This window comes from Culex quinquefasciatus, chromosome 3, assembly GCF_015732765.1.
Source record: "Culex quinquefasciatus strain JHB chromosome 3, VPISU_Cqui_1.0_pri_paternal, whole genome shotgun sequence".
NCBI lineage: Eukaryota > Metazoa > Arthropoda > Insecta > Diptera > Culicidae > Culex > Culex quinquefasciatus.
The window spans coordinates 131,299,246-131,317,458 of NC_051863.1; the positions used below are offsets into that span (position 1 = coordinate 131,299,246).

The 18,213-nt window shown below is 41.8% G+C and overlaps 2 protein-coding genes across 4 annotated transcripts; both read right to left on the reverse strand.

Moving 5' to 3' along the window:
* LOC6039548 (vitamin K-dependent gamma-carboxylase) lies at window positions 1-2,536 on the reverse strand. Of its 3 annotated transcripts, none has more exons than XM_038265853.1 (4): window positions 2,342-2,536; window positions 1,615-2,144; window positions 929-1,559; window positions 1-873 (listed from the first exon to the last, which is right to left on the reverse strand). In XM_038265853.1, the coding sequence occupies exons 2-4, from the start codon at window positions 2,124-2,126 to the stop codon at window positions 25-27; spliced, it is 1,992 nt and encodes a 663-aa protein (XP_038121781.1). In that variant the 5' UTR covers window positions 2,127-2,144; window positions 2,342-2,536; the 3' UTR covers window positions 1-24. The 3 variants fall into 3 exon arrangements, with proteins under 3 accessions (XP_038121781.1, XP_038121780.1, XP_038121779.1); XM_038265852.1 differs by having other exon boundaries at window positions 2,232-2,535; XM_038265851.1 differs by having other exon boundaries at window positions 2,224-2,534.
* Window positions 2,537-7,162: 4,626 nt separating this feature from the next.
* LOC6039549 lies at window positions 7,163-11,688 on the reverse strand. The gene is made up of 3 exons (XM_038265692.1): window positions 11,241-11,688; window positions 9,257-11,179; window positions 7,163-7,558 (listed from the first exon to the last, which is right to left on the reverse strand). Exons 1-3 carry the CDS (start codon window positions 11,369-11,371, stop codon window positions 7,357-7,359), a joined length of 2,256 nt encoding a protein of 751 aa, XP_038121620.1. The 5' UTR covers window positions 11,372-11,688; the 3' UTR covers window positions 7,163-7,356.
* Between the last annotated feature and the right edge of the window lie 6,525 nt (window positions 11,689-18,213).

Genomic DNA, 18,213 nt, shown 5'->3' on the forward strand with positions numbered 1-18,213 from the left:
TTTATCTCAAAAACTCAACTTTATTCAGTCCTTTGTCCACGTAGTCTCGTCGGGTGCGATCCGCACTCTCCGCGGCATCGGAACGCCATAAATCTCGTACAGCAGTGAATTTCCCACGTGCTGGAAAAATCGCACATAATTGTCCAGTCGATGGCCTAGTTCCTGCCCCAGTGGCAGAATTGGGGATTTGTTGGTACTTGCACGCTCATTGCTCGTGGTTTGCATCGTTTTATTCACAAAAGTGTACACCATTGACGAGGGAGTCGAGCTGGTCGTAGTGACGTGGTGAAATTCTGGTGGGATGTTCGGCAGACGTTGTCCTTTGGTCAGGTGGATTGGGTTTGGGTGTTCGTCGTGGTAATAGGTGACGCTACCCTCCAGGATGGTTAGCGTTACGTTGTCCATTTCCGGAACTATGTAGTTATCTAGGGTGAGTCCGGGAAAGTCCGCCACAAACAGGACGTCCGACGTGTTGCTCCAGGTGTGGACGTCCCGTGTCATGTGTTCGATCTTGGTTCGCATTTCGGTGAACTCGTGTAGCAGTGGGAGTAGCCAATCTACTGGTTTGAATGGTGACCACTCCGTCGTGAGAATATCCACTTGGGGGTTGAATATGCGCTGAAGAAATCTCCCGTTGAGGCTGCACCAGATGTCGAAGTGTACGGAAAAGTTGGTCATCTTTTTTCGGTCTGTCGTGGCATACTCCTGGCGCATGTTCCGATTGATGCAGTGAGCAAACTGGTGGGCCATGTCGGCATGTTTGGTCCAGCGATCGTTGTCGACGAAGGCGTACGGCATCAGGTAGAGGGTTTGGTTTGTGGTGTTGTCTGTCACTTTGATTGAGGTGAGGACCGTGTCCCAAGCGTGAACCATCTGAAATGGGGTTTACGGTTTAGGTAGGAATTTTAAGTTTAAGATTTGCGCTTACCATATCCCAAGAATATCCGTACAAGCCGTTCGTCCAGTTGTTGTATCCTTTCGTGATAAAGTGGGAATAGGGCAGGAACAGTTGCAATCCGCAGTATAGTAGTATCGTTCCAGTCACAATCTTCCTTCGTTTGCTAGGAGGTTGTGGAGTCTGCTTCTTTGGCTTTTGATGTTTTGTAAATTTTCCGCTAGATTCACCGAACGACAGCTTCTTCCAAACCAGCCGGGGCCAGCTAACGCTGTAGTACAGGGGAAGCTGCGTCAAACAGGTCCACGGGAACATTCCGATGTGAAAGAGACGGGAGTTCATCAGATGAAATGCGCAGGCAAACAACGTGGCTGTTTTGCGAGTTGGTGCGTAAATGAGAAAAAACACCACCAAGGTGTCGAAGATGCATCCGAACCAGTGGACAATCAGCAGGTCCGTAAGTTGTGGACCGAGTAGGGATCTGAAGGGTAGAAACACCCAATGATAACTCAAGTTGGTCATGGCGTAGCCCGAGAGCCACTCTGGACACATCTTTTTAAGTCCGGCGAGGAAGTACAGTATGAAGAACTGATACTTCAGTATGAAGTAATTCCAGAAAGGTACTTCCTGGGATGATGTTCTGTTCTTGTAGGCGTCGAATGATCTGCAATAAGTTTGATTCTTAGTTTATGCTGGCTAAAATTAAATTCTGTTCTTACAAGAACTTGTTCGCATCCGTGAAGAGAAACAACGTCCCAAGTAATCCGTACAAGTAGCTGTGGTTATTCCAGAAGCTCTTGTCCAGAACAAACACGTACCAATAGCTAGTCACAAACATCAGGCACGTCAGCCGGAATCGATAGCCCAGCGTGATACCGAGCGCTCCAAGCCACATGACCAGATAGACAACTCCCATCCGAGCATACCCCAGCGGTTCCATTCCGTTCACCAGAGGAAACCGGCAAGCCCTTGGATCGCCCCATCGAAAGTCCAAATTGCCCCCGCCACGTTCCTCGGGAATGTCAATCAACATCATCAGCCCAAACAGCGCCCTGGCCACTCCGAGGGCCGCACCGTCCGTTGGGCGGAACATCAGGGCGGTGAAGCTGTCCAGCGACTGCAAACATCGCAAATCGTGACCACAGTACGTGGTGAACCAACCGGCATATCTCGTCCGAAACTCCGACCATCGACTTTTACCGGGTCCATTCTTTGATGCTGCTTTTGCCATTTTCCTTGCTGCCGAGGGCTGCAAACGTGAAGGGGAGGTGAGAAATCAATTCAAGCATTATTATGTGCTAAAGCGATATTAGTTTTGATTGTTGGACCTGCAGACCTCGATACAGGTGAATTTTGGCTATTCGCTAGTTAACACTCTCTTCCTTTTCCCATGATCTAATAGCCCACATTCGATTTAACTATATTTTCTTTGCGTAATGAACTCACTTAACTTCTCACCCAAATTCCGCAAAGGGGTACAAGTTGTGTAATATTCACATTATTTCCCAAAATCCTTTCACATTTCACTGCAAAAGTTATCCAACAAATCCCGCAAATCGACCGCGAAGAGAACGCACACGTACTAACTGGGAGTACCGATAGTGTGGTGTCCTTTTATACCTTTTCTCTCACATTCGATGATAAGGATGCTGTCTGCTAGTCAGCCAGCCTGGGAGGGAATCCTTATTCCGGAGAAATTTGTCTGGTGCTGCGCATGTGTCGCCGCCCGAAATGGGATTTGTTGTTTGCACTTGCACACCCAGGAATGGGAGGTTTGGGCGACGAAGGCGCGTGTAATATGTATTTGTAAACAGAACTGCTTCATTAAACCGCTCAGACAACATTCCAGGTAATTGCAATCATCTTGGATGGGGTATCGTTGGTTTGGTATATTTATTTTGAAAAGGTGTAAATTTATTGTGATAAGTTCTAATTTGGAGTTTATCTTTATGTAATAAAAATCCTTGCGTTTTTAGAACATTTTTTGCCTTGTTTTGTTACATCTTTTTTTCCATACGCTTATCGCGTTTGCTTTTAAGACTTTTCTCTTAAGTTTTGGTTTGTTCTGTAACTTTAACTATCATATTTTTGAATTATTGGATCTGAGAAAGTCCAATTTGCACCAAACTTGAGATTTTGCTTTGGGAATTTCACTGGACAAATAAAGAAAAACCAAAATATCCCAGAGAAGTGCTGATTGTTAGGATTTAAATAATATGTTAAAGCCCAAGTCATTAACTCTTGAATTAACCGAGTTTGAATCTTAAATTTTCATTTCGAACGCTATCTTTAAAATGAAATGACAGTTAAATTGTTATCACGCGTAAATTACCTGGCACATTTAACTCTATCATTAGTTTAATTTAATTTAAATTTAATATAAAACGTAAAAATTCACTTAATGCAAAAAAAAAATTGATTGTACTTATTTTAGCAATAAAAAATTATATTTTAGCAAAATAAAAAAATGCAAAAAAAACTCTTTGCCGAACTTTACATAAAAATTTTACTAATATCAATATATCAACATTATTTTAAACGAGCCCAATCCTGCTAAAAGTACAGTAAATTCAGGAAAATGCATTTGTTTTCAGATGATAACACTTCAATTTTTACTAAACATTTCAAAGTATTTTGAAAACCAATGTTTTTGTAAAAAAAAATAAAAAAAATGAAATAACAAGCCATGCTCTAAACATTTGAATGAAAAATGTGTTTTAAAATGCATTTTACACTAGTTCAGTTGTTTTGCAATCTTAAAAAAACACTTTTTGCGGTACTGTACATTGAAAATTTTCTAAAATTCAATAGATTTTTTAATAAACCCAAACATGCTCAAAATGATTCTTAACGCAAGGAATGCATTTGAAATTGATTTGAGCTGATTGCACTTGACATTCCATTGAAATTTCGAAGTTTTTAGATTTTTTTTTTGCCCTCTGTTTTTTCGGACCAATTTTGAAGCGGACCCCCCCATAGATAAATGACAAGGTCAAGACCTTCGGGTACCGGAACAGGTTCCAAACGGAAACGGTGCACTTAGCTGATGTCAATTGGTGCCCATTTGGAATCGGCTCCGGTGCCCCGTAGGATTTAACCATGTAAATTATTTTTGCAGGATTATGTATTAGGATGATTCCTTGAAGTTTTGCATCGTTGCCGGCATTGTTTTGTGGAAAACTATTTGCTATATTGACCAAAAACTTATACAGGAGGGCTGAGGTACCCCAACGGAATCCGAAATATCTCCGGTAACAATATGCTCAGAGAAGAGCGAATCTAACAAAATATAAACCGGCACTCGTTTGGCCTGCACTACTACAGTTAGCCGTCAGTTTGAATTAGGCTTGGTATATATTGCTGCCAAACGTTTCTTTAATTTTTTGTAAACAAAAAAAAAAAACACTTTTTTGCAGTATTTACTTAAGGCAATCGAATCAATTATTAAAACACAGTTGATCGTAGACTTATTTGAGTCTGAGCCAACCACATAACAACCGATCAGAGTTAGAAGAATAACCAAGAGAATTAGCGATAGCGGTAGTGACAAACGGTACAATTTGCATCAGTGCAGATTTGCGTCGAATCCGATTTATGCTCGCTAGTTAAGCGGAGGATTTTTAGCAATCGGGACCCTAAAACATGAAGTTTAAACATATGTGCCCAATTGTTAACGTATTACATACTATTTTTTGTAAGTTACACAGACATTAATTTATAAATTGTATTTTTTTTAATGATTTTCAAAACATATGCAAAATGTTATCAATGCTAAGAACTCTTCTGCATATATTTCAAAACAAAAAGATGTGAAAAAATATAACATTGTTGGCCGGGACCGTGGTGTAGGGGTAAGCGTGGTTGCCTCTCACCCAGTCGGCCTGGGTTCGATCCCAGACGGTCCCGGTGGCATTTTTCGAGACGAGATTTGTCTGATCACGACGGGAAGTAAATGTTGGCCCCGGACTAACCTAGAGGTTAGGTCGTTAGCTCAGTCCAGGTGTTGGAGTCGTCTCCCTGGGTCCTGTCTCGGTGGAGTCGCTGGTAGGCAGTTGGACCAACAATCCAAAGGTCGTCAGTTCGAATCCCGGGGTGGATGGAAGCTAAGGTGTAAAAAGAGGTTTGCAATTGACGGTTTCCACGCGAAATCGACCATAAAAATACGATTTTGAACCGGACCATCTCCGATCTTAATAAAACTTGCTGGATCGGTTGTCCTACTCAAATCAACAACTCCTGTGCACTCAGTTTAGTAATTCACAATGGCATTTGAATTTTAGGAATTCTTTTAGTTTTAAATTATTGGTAATTACGTTTAAATTGAAAAAATCATATCTTTCGAAGCAGATTTTCAAAAAATCGATCGAAAGTGTGTTTTAAAGAAAATCGTGCGCTCTTTTCAATAAAAATATTTCCAAAAGCCGAAACTTTCATTTTCGATCAAAAAACAGCCAAAAATCAAATTTTCTTCGAAAATCAGGCTGAATACACCCTTTGATTCAAATTTTGCCATTACCATTCGAAAGAGCGGACAATTTCCCACTTTTCTTCCATAGACAAAGTTGGAGCGAAAGCGTTTTCGAGTGGTTTGTAAATAAAAACCTTTTTTCGTTTTTTTAAAATTTTTTCCAAAACACTAAATTACATGTTTTATGCCAATTTTGTAACAGATCTAATTTTTAAACATAAAATAAGGTTCTGCTTCCGTGTTTTTGAGTTTTTCCTTGACTTACCAGTTTCAAATACATATAAAAGGAACGAAATAATTACTAAAGGTAACCAAAAAAGGTGCACGTTAAAGTAACATTTCCTGAACCACTTTTATTATGGAAAAATGTTTATCTCACTCGTCAGTGTTGTTAATACCTGCAAAATAGTTTGTTTATTTGCTGAGATCATCAATAAATCTAGAGAATTACTCCGTTCCAAAATCACAGTCACAATTCCACCCAATTACATCAAGGTGATCGAACCTTACATACACACCTCCGCCCACCGTAACAATCGCGAAACTTTCCAGAAACCTGTGTGTCTACCTCCCATTCATAAATATCCATGAATGGCAAAGTTCGTGCTCTTCGTTGTTAGCCGCGAACGCAATATCCTGCCCCAAATGACGACGCAATGTTTGTTCGTGTTATCAATAAAGGTATATAGTGTTTCCGGAAAGGATAACGATGTCAAAAGGTAATGAGGCGAATCAATAGATCCACGTGTGTCCTCCATAACTGGAGAGTTGGCCATAGGTGTAATTTATGCGAATCTCTGCTATGCTATTTTGGTTTGTGAACGCACTCTCTCTCACACGATTTCTGGTAGTTCCTATGAAACTGTGTCTTCGTGGTCTCCATGAGACGTGAAGGACGGCAACAAGAAACGAACACCGCGAACGCGTAGGAGGACTCCAGCCAGGTTGAATAATCACAAGCAGCTCTGGGTAAACAACTATTACGGAGATTTTCAGGGGAAAGACAGTTTTTTTCAGCTTAAGATATCATTCATCCCTCATATTCGGAACAGTTTACAGATCGGCCAATGTTCAACAAATCATATAAAATCGATAATTGAACATAATGAATTGCTTTTACCTTCATGTGAAAGCTTTTCTTGCGATCTTTCGATTGATGTATAGACCGGCTGTACATTTTTACGTTTTATATCGGGTTATCAAAGAAAAACATTGACCCATGAAATCCACAAATTCGGAACACTTTTTTCTTACGGATGTAAACAAACTTTGGATCTCTCCAGGAGTACAGATTTGTAACAAAATAATGACTTCACACTCCGAAACCAATAAAGCTCATGCTTAGTAATGTTTTATGAATGGTCTGATAACTTTTTTTGTGAAAATATTAGTTAAATTCAGGTGTTCCACAATTGTGGGAGGCACAATAACATCCCACAATTATGGAACAGGCAATTTGGCGGCAGTGTTTTGCTGCTCTGGATAAAATAGTCTTGAAGTGAAGTTTTTGTTCAAAAAGTAACACTTTTTCCAGTGAAATAGCAAGAAAATGTCAAAATAAAGGTCCTTAAAATAGTAGGGTCGAGAGAAAAGCTGCATTTGGCATGCTATTGACAAATTATCACAAAAGTGTTCCGAATTTGTGGGTGTTCCGAATATGTGGGATGACTGTATCCATCTTCGGATGATCTGAAGGACGAGCAACTTTAGAAAAAGTATCTTTTCGACATTTTTTAAGAGACTCAGAAGGTGATATGGCAATAGTCAGGATAAATAGCATTAAAATAAACAGGGTTTTATTGGGTTAATCACTACGTTTAAGTTAGTTTTTCGTTTATTCACACTAGCAGCTAGCAATAAATAGTCACTCTCTCTCACCTCTCTGAATACGGCGTTATATTTATAGATTATCTACCTACAGTCTACGATACTCTGTGTTAGTTTACAATCTTGCTCCAAGATATTTATTGCTTCACTATTTGGCACGGGCAGCTCATCCTCGGTTCACGTCCTTATCCTCGAAGTAACGGAAGAAACCCCCCCGGTGGTTGTTCAGGTAGAAAATGATCTCCGACTCGTCCTTGGGACACTTGGGATAGTAGATGTCGCAGCTGTTGGCCCCGATGCCATAGCCGAGCAGGGCGGCCCGGGAGAACTTCAGCCAGGGTGAGCTGTCCGGAACGGCGCTGAGGACACTGGGGGAGAGAATGATGAGTTACCGTAATCTGGGGTGAATTGGGACTACAGTCTGAATAGGGACAGCAGTTTTTAGAGCACTTAAAGATTTTAAATTTGGAAATGGATGTACACATTTTGCTGGCCTGAGTCTGTTCTAACCGAAACCAACTAGAAAAATCAAAATATTATACTCCAACATGGTTAAAACTGCTGTCCCAATTCGCCCCATGTGTCCCGATTGACCCCAGTTTACGGTATACAATTCCAACTTATATCCAAATTTATATTAAGTGTTGTAATCATGTTATGTTTTGTTTTTTTCTTTTTCTTAAGCATTGTTGTATGTTTGTGATTATAAAGAAATTTAATTTGTTTAAAAAAATGTGCAAAAAGAAAAAAAAAATCTTCGCAAAAATCTGATGCGTTTAAAAAATGATAATTTGTGTATCTGAGTCATCGGGTTACTTCGCATAACTTGACACTGTTCAAGTCTGAAGTACACAGCTAAAAAAGTAGTAATCCAGCTGCGTGTAAAAGGCCTGGGTGTAAAATAAATATTGCATTATTTTATGCAATTTTATGTGATTTTACACCCTGAAATATGTAGCCCATCAGTATGGGAAACCTACTTGACCGAAATGTCAAGCTCATATATGCGTTTATTCTTAACATTCTTCATTGGTCTGATGGCAGAGTGGGCTAAGGCGCCAGTCCTTACTGTTGGTGCTGGGTTTGAATCCCGTCAGTTGCAACTTTTTTTTGTGTTGGCAAAAATTGTACATGCAGTGTGTAATATTAAGTGTTTATTTGGACGAAGGTGATGTGCATGCTTTTGCATGCGATTTTACCATCGGATTTTTTGCTGTGTACCATTTTCTTAAAAGGTTTCATTGGGAAACTCAAAACTTTTTTTTCTCTACCAAGAAAAATATTTATGTTTTTTTTTCTTTTTTTCATGCAACTTTTCTACTTGTTTTTATGTTTGTCAGATTTCAATTGATTGAAAATGGTTCTAATTGTTGGAAACAACTTAATCTTGTCCTGAAGTTTCTAAGACATATTTTTTCAAAAGAACTGATGTATAAATCTCAGAAATACAGTCGATTTAATAAACCTTTACAATTTTCTTATCAAGTTTATGACATTTTAAAGCCTGCAGAAGAACAGTTTTTGTTTAAAGCTTCCTATAAGTAAACATTTTGACAAAAAAAAACTTGAGAAAATCATTTTAAAAATTAATGTTCATGTAAAGTCGTCTAACATAGAGGTAACGTTACACAGCAAAAAATCCGATGGTAAAATCGCATGCAAAAGCATGCACATCACCTTCGTCCAAATAAACACTTAATATTACACACTGCATGTACAATTTTTGCCAACACAAAAAAAAGTTGCAACTGACGGGATTCAAACCCAGCACCAACAGTAAGGACTGGCGCCTTAGCCCACTCTGCCATCAGACCAATGAAGAATGTTAAGAATAAACGCATATATGAGCTTGACATTTCGGTCAAGTAGGTTTCCCATACTGATGGGCTACATATTTCAGGGTGTAAAATCACATAAAATTGCATAAAATAATGCAATATTTATTTTACACCCAGGCCTTTTACACGCAGCTGGATTACTACTTTTTTAGCTGTGATACTGATTGATTTGAATCTTAGAAAGAAACATGTGTTAACACCGAAACCCAATTGCATCCAAGAACTCACGTGCTCAGCAGTCCCCGGTTGACGTAGGTGCTGAAGCCCTGCCCGGACGACCGTCTGGACATCATACAGATCAGCTTCGGAACGCACTGCAGCTCGTCGTTGTCCGCAATTTTGTCCAACGCCTTCCTGAGTTGAGAACTTACGGCCGTGATCGGTGAACCACCAGTTCCGGGTGGCGCTCCCGGTACTCCCGCCTGTTGTGGATCGCTGTAACGGTTTGGACCGGCAGCTGACGGCGCAGTTTGGTAGCTACCGAGGGTTCCCGGAGCAAAGTTGAAGACCGATTGCAGGAAGCCGAAGATACTCTGGGCGCTGAGGGGACTGTCGGTCTGTTCGGCGCCCGGGATTAGGTTGGTCGGGATGTTTGGATTTGGCTGTGGTTGGGAGTATTGGGAAGGGTAGAGGGAGGATCCCTCGGCTGTTGGTTGCGGGTTTTGGACGGGTTGCTGGTAAGGGTAGTTTGCTAGGTAGTTCTGAATGTAGTAGGTATTGGGGTCAAAGGGTTGAGTTGCTGGATTGCTAGGGGTTTGGTAGTAAGGGTCAATGGGAATGCTTTGGGGAGTTGGAGGGATCTGGAGATTGGCTTGGTATTGGTTTTGGGCGATCTGCTGCTGTTGGAGGTAGTTATCGTACTGTGCCGGCTGCTGGTAGTTGAATCCATCCTGTTTGCGGATGTCTACACCATGCTGGTTGTAGATTTTGCCCTTCTTCTTCTTGGGTCGCCGAGTTGTAACCGGTACCAGATTTGTAGGTGGCGTAATGGCAGGATTGTTCCAACCATCGATTTGAATGGTAGCTTTTACCGTGTAAAATTGATCGTCGTTGGACAGCGGTCGAGTAGGAGGCGAAGTAGCTGAATTTGTGAATTTAAAAGGTCTCGAAGTGTCGTCGTCGCCGTAACGTGTCTGGGTCGGGGAAGATGGCAACGGTTTACTGTCAAGGTCTGAGAACTTGAACGACCCGCGACTAGGTTCGCTGCTCGATTCAATCCGGGACCCATCGCCATCGTATCGCGTTTGGGACGCGGAAGAAGCCAGCGGTCTGCTGTCTAGTTCAGAGAACTTAAATGATCCCCGAATTGGTTCGCTTGGTTTAACGATCGTTTCAGCCTTGGGAAAATTGAATTCTGCCCGACCACTTTCAAAGAAGCTGAACGAACTGGTCGGACTCTTTTCGAACCTTGGTCGATCGGCATCTTCAAATCGGAAAAATCTGCTAGAATTGCGCTGATCTACGATCGCGGAAGCCGAAGTCGGTGTGTCAGCGTTCTGAACTATTCGGGGTTGAGTGTCTTCCAGTGTGTAATTTCTGGTGTATCTCGCAGGATTCGTCATATTCATAAGCAAATTCTCAATCACGTACACTTCGTAATTAGCAGCACGTTCCGAATCTTCAGCGATCGCTGGTTGGCTATTTAGAACGGGTTCTTCAAACTTTAACGGTTTGGTTCGGTTTGCGCTAAACTTCATAATGTCGGATTCCTCAAATTTCAGCATGCGCGGGCTAATGTCCGATAGATTAGAAGGTTCGTCACCTGCGTTGTGCTGAGCATTCTCTTCATCGTAATATTCTTCTGAAGATCTTTCTCTAAACTTGATCGAGTTGGCAACTCTGTTTGCACCCGGCTCTGGCACGTGGCGCATAATATCCGACTTGGAGAAGCGGAAGTACTTGGTTGTTCTATTCGTTGGCGGTTCTGCGAGAGCGTTCAGCTGATGAACTACCGCCGTAGATTCCTGCGGTAGTTGATCCAGCTGAAGTTGCTCTTCTGAGTTGAAGCTGTACAGCGGTCGCCAACCGGACTCGAAAAACTCAACCGAACTAGCCTGCCCCACTCTTCTATTGGAGCTTGGCACCACTGCCGAAAACGCTGAATCATCGCGGAAGATGAGCTGATCTTCGCCGTTTGAAGAGAACGTTAAACTGGAAGTACACAAAATGATCATTACTCGATCTTCACTAAATCTTCACGCTCGCTATTCACCTTTGCGTTGTTCTGTCACTGTTGCCACCTTTTGGGTTAGCCTTCTTGGTGTCACTGTTCACGGTAATGGCGCGGCCATTGTCCACCAGTAGTAACACTACGGACACCAGCACTACTTGTACACTTGCCATACTTCCTGCTATTCGAGTACTGCACTGAACATATCCAAGTGCGTTCAAAAGACCGTCGGATCACTCTCTCGTGTCGGTGTAATTTGTTTAAATTTATGAATATATTTATCGTTTTCTCGGATGGAGCAGCAGTTGTTGCCCGACTGCAGTTTCGCGGCTGAAGACGGCGCCAAAACCCGAACGCAGTGGTATATACGATACGCGATAGTGACTCACGGAGATGCCCACCACTCTCCCGGAGGCCTTGTACCGTGGACACTTTTCGCGCGCGCGATATTGGCTATGGTGGGAACAACGACTTCGACAACAACAACTGCTCCGTTACGACGGAGACACACCACCTTCGGAACCTTTACGCGATCTTCGGGCCCGACCAAAACCCCAAAAACGTGACACCACAGACAAACAGACGGAGATGTGTAAAGCTCAGACTACCGCCATCGTGTACCCGCACTTTTTTTTTTTGAATTTTTTTTTTTTTTTTGAATTAAATATACTTTATTGAATCTTTCTTATAATAATTACATTTGGTTTACATAATAAGTGGTCAGCTGTGGCTCTTCAGCTTTAATTGGCTTTTCGTGATTTAAACACTGTTCATTTCCATAACTTTAAAAATATATGATTTATCATTTTTGTAACACTAGGTACAATGAGGAAAAAAAAAATGTTAAGAAAACATAACCTAACCTAAAACTAACTTAAACTTACCATAAACTAAACCAATCCTTGAATCAAGGGGTATTCAGATATAGCACATTTTTCCCTGAATTTCAAACATTTTTCTTGAATCTTCTGATCCAACATTTTTACTTCTGCTAATTCATGAACCTCACTTGATCTTGTCCAGCCAGGAACATTCAAAACCATTTTGAGTACCTTGTTTTGGACACGCTGGAGCTTCAATTTATGAGTTCTAGCGCAACACTCCCAAACAGGTACTGCATACTCAATAACGGGGTAAATTATTTGTTTGTAAACTGCTAGCTTATTTTTCAAAGATAGCTTTGATTTTCTGTTAATTAAAGGATACAAACACCTGATGAGAATGCTGCACTTGTTCAATATTTTATCTACATGCTGCCGAAACAATAGTTTCGAGTCAAGTATGAGACCTAAATAGACAACTTCCTTTGACCAGGGTATCGAAACATCATTCATTTTAATCAAAACATCATCCTTTGGGACAAATCTGGCCGATTTGGAAAGTGGAAAAATGATGGTTTGAGTTTTGGCTGCATTTATGCGAATTTTCCAGTCGCCAAAGTATTCGGAAAGAACGTCAAGACCCTTCTGAAGACGGCCAACTAAATATCTGGTTATTTTACCCTTATAAATAACGGCAGTGTCATCAGCAAAAAGTGACAACACACCATTACCAGGAAGAGTAGGCAAATCAGATGTAAAAATATTGTACAGAAGTGGGCCAAGAATACTTCCTTGGGGAACCCCAGCATCAATGTTGAATAATCCAGAAGCAATCCCATTCAGAAAACCCTGAACGATCTCTCCGAAAGATAGTGCTGGATAATTTTGATAAGATACATTGGAAAACCGTATAAATACAGTTTATGTATCAAACCATCATGCCAAACATTGTCAAAAGCCTTCTCAACATCCAACAAAGCCATAGCAGTTGATTTAGACTCAAGCTTGTTCTGCTTGATGATTTTAGTTACTCTCGTAAGCTGATGAGCAGTATTATGTCCCTTTCGGAAGCCAAACTGCTCATTCAAAATTATATTATTATCGTTGGTAAAATCCAAAAGCCTTGAATAGATGACCTTCTCAAAGAGTTTGGACAGACTACTCAAAAGACTAATGGGACGATAACTTGTTGGCGATGTTGGATCTTTTGAGGCTTCAAAATTGGTATGACTTTGCCCAGTTTCCAATTGGTGGGGAAGTAACCAAGTTGCAAACATTTATTGAAAATATTGGCTAGATGTTGAAAGAACTGATCACTCTGTTTTTTCAACACTAGATTAAAATGTTATCAAAGCCAGGAGCTTTCATATTTTTCATTTGTTTAACTGCAACTTTGACTTCCTCACCAGAAACATGGGAATCTGCAGGAAATTCAAAGGTAGAGTCATTGATTGTTGAAATACTATTGGCAACTGATGTTTCTTTACGGCTGGTCATGGAAGCGCCAAGATTATGTGAACTAACAAAATGAAGCCCAAGTGCATTTGCCTTTTCCTCGGATGTAATCAAAGGAGAATCCTCAACAATAAGAGGAGGAATAGGCTTTGGTTTGTTTTTAAGAACTTTTGAAAGTTTCCAAAATGGTTTTGAATAATTCCCAAGCTGGCTTACATGTTTTGAAAATTCTTGATTTCTGATATTGTCAAGTCGGTCTTGTATGATTTTGTTCAAATTGTTCACTGAAATCTTTTGTCATAGTCCCCAGTCCGTTGATATTGTCTCCTATAAACATTCCTAAGTCTAATCAAGTGTTTAGTATCTACGTCAATATCAGTTACCTTAAAATTAACAGGAACCTCCCGAACGTTGGCAGCCTCTGCTTGGTTGATAGCCTGCTGGATCACCTCCAGCGAACGATCAATATCGGCAGAAGTTTCCGGGTGTTGATCATAGTCGATGTTGCTGTCGACCACTTGCTGAAACTGCTGCCAGTCAACGTTGTGGTAATCTTTCCGGGTTGGTTGCCGCTGCGGAGTAACGGAAGCTCCAACCTCCACAACCACCGGATAGTGATCAGAACTCAACTCTTCAAACACCTCAGGATGAGCCACGTTCTCAGCCATATTGGTAATGAAGAAGTCGATGATTGAGTGATTCCCAGACCGAGCCACCCTCGTTGGACGATCCGGACTCACAACGTTGTAGTATCCGTTTTGCAGATCGTTGTGCAGAATCACTCCGTTCCGATTCCTCCTGCTGTTGCCCCAAACTTCATGCTTCGCGTTGAGGTCACCAGCGATGATGTACTTTGCGCTCCGCCGTGTCAGCTTCTGGATATCGCTCTTCAGTTTTGCTGCTGAACCATCTCTGGAATTCACCTGACGTGGGCAGTATGCAGCAATGAAGAGTACTGGGCCAACCGAAGTGGGAATTTCCACCCCAACGGCCTCGATGATGTCCAGCTTGAAGTGTGGCAGCCGGCGTGGCTTGAGATCACGATGAACAGCGACAAGCACACCTCCTCCTCCAGAGGTGGTCCTATCGAGCTGCGTCGCGATCTTGTAGTTTTGCAGATAAACTTTTTCACCGGGCTTCAGATGAGTTTCCGTGATGGCAGCTACGTCGATCTCCTTCTCGCGAAGAAAATCCACCAGCTCTAAGTTCTTCCTCCTAATGGAGCAAGCGTTCCAATTCAGCAGCTTGAGGGACCTACGATCCATACTGGATGACGAACGAGGTCAGCACTTCAATCTGCTGGGTCTTGGTTTTGCATCCACGCAGTGCAGCGGACATCTGTTTGAAAATATTGAGGAGTTCGGTTGAGGTGTAAAGATCATTACCATTTTCCTCAACTGCTGGTTCTTGGGTTGGTCTTGGCTCCTGGCTGAAGCCCGGTGGTGGCGGTCTCGGCTCCTGGCTGGAACCCGGCCGTGGATGATTCATCTCAGCTCTCTTCCTGGGATCCAACGGCAACGGTGCCAAGTTCGGGACCTGGCGTCGCGGTTGAAGAGGTGGAAAATTTTGCTCCACCAGGGCTGGAGGAGTTCTACGACGCTGAGGCTGATTCTTCGTCGATGCTTGCTGCCGAATTTTCACGAACTCAGCTCTCTTGGGGCACTTTCGGTCGGTTGACGAGTGCTCACCGTTGCAGTTGAGGCACTTCACCAGCGAATCTTGGATGCACTGGGATGTGATGTGCGCATCGGTACCACATTTGGCGCAACGACGCTTCAGGTGGCAGTTCTTACCTCCGTGCCCGAAACCCAGGCAGTTGAAGCATTGTGTGACGTCACGATGCACTGGTCGGTATCGCTCCCACGACACGATAATGTTGAAAACCGCTCGGATTGCCTTCAGCTCAGGAAGCGTCGTCGATCCCTTAGCCAAATGCAGCAGGTAGAGCTGGTCACGGTACTTGATGTCTTTGTTGCGTCGGCTCATTTTGTGCACGGCCAACACATCCAGTTTCAAAACTTTTAGCTCGGCAGCTAATTCCTCCACTGGCATGTCGTACAGACCTCTGACGACGATTTTGTACGGCTTATCCATGACGACATCATGGGTAAAGTACTCCGCCTCGTTTTCGGTCAAGTAATCCTTGACCAGTTGATAGTGCTGCCTGGATTGCACCAGCACCTTAAATCCGTCCTGACACAGACGAATGTTGCCTTGGACTTTCCCAGACTTGATGAGTTCAACCAGCCCCGCTCGAAAGTCGATCGTTGCTGCTGATTGCCGCACATAAAAGGAGGCAGTTTCTCCTTTCGCTGTTTCACTTCATTCTCCTTTGCTTCCGCTACCTGGTCCTCGTCAGGCAGTCCAGCGAACTTGTTGTTCTTCAAAAGCTGCTCCTCGTGCGACGAAGAGTTCTCCTCCTCCTCATCCATCGGTACAGTACCGTCGCTCTTTTTCGTCTTTTTGCTGTTCGATGTCACTTCCAAAAGCACCTTCCTTTTGAAATCCCCGGTTTTTGGCCATCAGTTGATGCCTCAACCTTCCTTTTGGAAATTCCCACTTTTTTGCCTGCTTGAGCCGCAGGTAGGGCGATATTGCCGGCGTTTTGCGCCGGGACGCGACGAGTCATGTTGAATCAGACAACCTTCTCCAACGAATGCTCGGATAACAATGATGTACCCGCACTGAGTTGAGATACTCATCAAATTACAAAAAAAGTGACGTCCGTTTGTCTGTGTCGTTTGAAACCGATTGCGGTGTATGCGCGTTTTGTTTGCGGATCAACCGCGCGAACTCGGTCGGCGACGGCGGTTGGTTTATGCAATACTTGGTCTTGGCCAGTTCAACTCTTCAGCTGCTGTAATAAGTGTGTGGGCCAATTTGGGAGAAAGTGAAATAAATACAAGTAAATAAAATTTGCCCGAGTGCACGCGAATTCGAGCCGCGATTGACCGCCACGTGACGTCACACCGTACAAGATGATGAGCCCCCTTTGTTGGGTGTGTGGGTGGGTGGTCAAACTGGCTGCGGAGACCATGGTCTCGGGTCTCGGCAAGTGATCTTCGCGATTGCAATTGGTAGTCGGTTTTGTTTTGGTTTATTGCTTCGCCACTGAGTGATGAACTTGGTTTCTAAAATAATCGGTCATTACAATGGCTCCAAAGGCTGTGATATCAATCATCAAAAGCCAAACCTACCTCTAGACGGGGTCTTGAAATTGATAATAAGTAAATTTTCAAAAAAATTAATGTGGTTAATAGACTTTTATAGATTTTTTTAAAGCTAATGATATTTAAGGGGAAAAGCCTCGATCTTTTGAAGAGCTGCTGAGGATATATTTTGAAAAACTAATTAGGTAATCGATTATTATTGGAGGTTGTAGAAAACGTCATCTGTGGGAATTTTTGAATATTTTTTGCGATTTTTTTGTGCCTTTTTTAAGAAATTCGAAAAAAAAATGCTCCGTAATTTGTGGATGGTGCCTAATGTTCTTCAACTTCACCAAAATCATGTGTTACCTACCGAAGAATGTAACTAATAAAGTACTATCCACTGTAAACATTTTCCCCATGAAAAATCAAGTCATGTTTTACGGGTCGTAACAAACCTTCTCACAGAAAGTTAACGAGTATAATATTTAAAAAAAATCAAGATATAATTGTTTACTCTACTCTACAGCATTGCCATGACGAACTCTAATGCGAGATTCCTACTCTCAAAATTGTGAATTGTGTTCATGAATTTGAGAACCTCAAAGGAATATATTCATGTTTACAGTGCAAATGCACCATACTCTACTCATGAATAAATTGAATTGAGAATGAATTGTTTTCATGAATTTTAGAATGTAACGAGCATTAAAGGTAAATTTTAAGAGCGAGTCCACGAACAGGGCATACCCCTTTGTATGGGACGTCGTTTGGACCTCACCAATCTGCCTGAAATTTTCAGGGGTTGTTTGTACATATGAAACTAGCATCTGGCCAAAATATGAGCACTCTAGGTCAACGGGAAGTGGGGCAAATCGGGACACAATGTTTGAAGGTTCAAAAACGTCAAAAATCTTAAAAAGGCTATAACTTAGGCAAAATTCAATTAATTTTCAAAATTCAAAATGCATCTAAAAGGGCTTAAAAAATGCAACAAAATGCAGTGTAGAGCATCCTAATTGGTTAAATCTAAAGGGAGTTATTGGCATTTTAGTGAAAAAATAGCATAATTTTAAAACTCAAATAAAAAAGTGTTCCATCCAGATATCAACTCGGTTCGACCTGCAGCTTGTAGGGGACATCTGGGACTACCATTTGAGACTGAGAACGCTTTGGGTAAGGCAGTTTAACATATTAAATAGACACTTTTACTTTTAGTGAATTTTTTGGTTGTAAATTTTTGCTCGGGGGACCCCTTAGATCCCATTTTCTGGTGATAATTTCATCATATTCGTGTTCCTGAGACAATTTCACAATAGAAACATGCATAAAAATGTTTATTTTCATCCATTTTAACCCTTTAAAAAATGAAAGTAAAAAAAAATTAAGAAGCTGCTTTTTTCTGGTGTCATCTAGAATCCTTGGAAACGAACTTGATTTTCAATAAATGTGAATCGAAGATTTTTTTAAAATTCAGTCTTTAATGGTAGTCCCAGATGTCCCCTACAAGCTGCTGGTCGAACCGAGTTGATATCTGGATGGAACACTTTTTTATTTGAGTTTTAAAATTATGCTATTTTTTCACTAAAA

Bases quoted from the DNA above. Each gene is read 5' to 3' on its own strand.
- LOC6039549 (XM_038265692.1), bottom strand. From the start codon at position 11,371: ATGGCAAGTGTACAAGTAGTGCTGGTGTCCGTAGTGTTACTACTGGTG. The intron at 11,180-11,240 runs GTGAATAGCGAG...GTGTACTTCCAG, and splicing joins AGTGACAGAACAACGCAAAG to TTTAACGTTCTCTTCAAACG. The intron at 7,559-9,256 runs GTGAGTTCTTGG...TCTCTCCCCCAG, and splicing joins AACCGGGGACTGCTGAGCAC to TGTCCTCAGCGCCGTTCCGG.
- LOC6039548 (XM_038265853.1), bottom strand. From the start codon at position 2,126: ATGGCAAAAGCAGCATCAAAGAATGGACCCGGTAAAAGTCGATGGTCG. The intron at 1,560-1,614 runs GTAAGAACAGAA...AACTTATTGCAG, and splicing joins ACGGATGCGAACAAGTTCTT to ATCATTCGACGCCTACAAGA. The intron at 874-928 runs GTAAGCGCAAAT...ACCCCATTTCAG, and splicing joins ACGGATATTCTTGGGATATG to ATGGTTCACGCTTGGGACAC.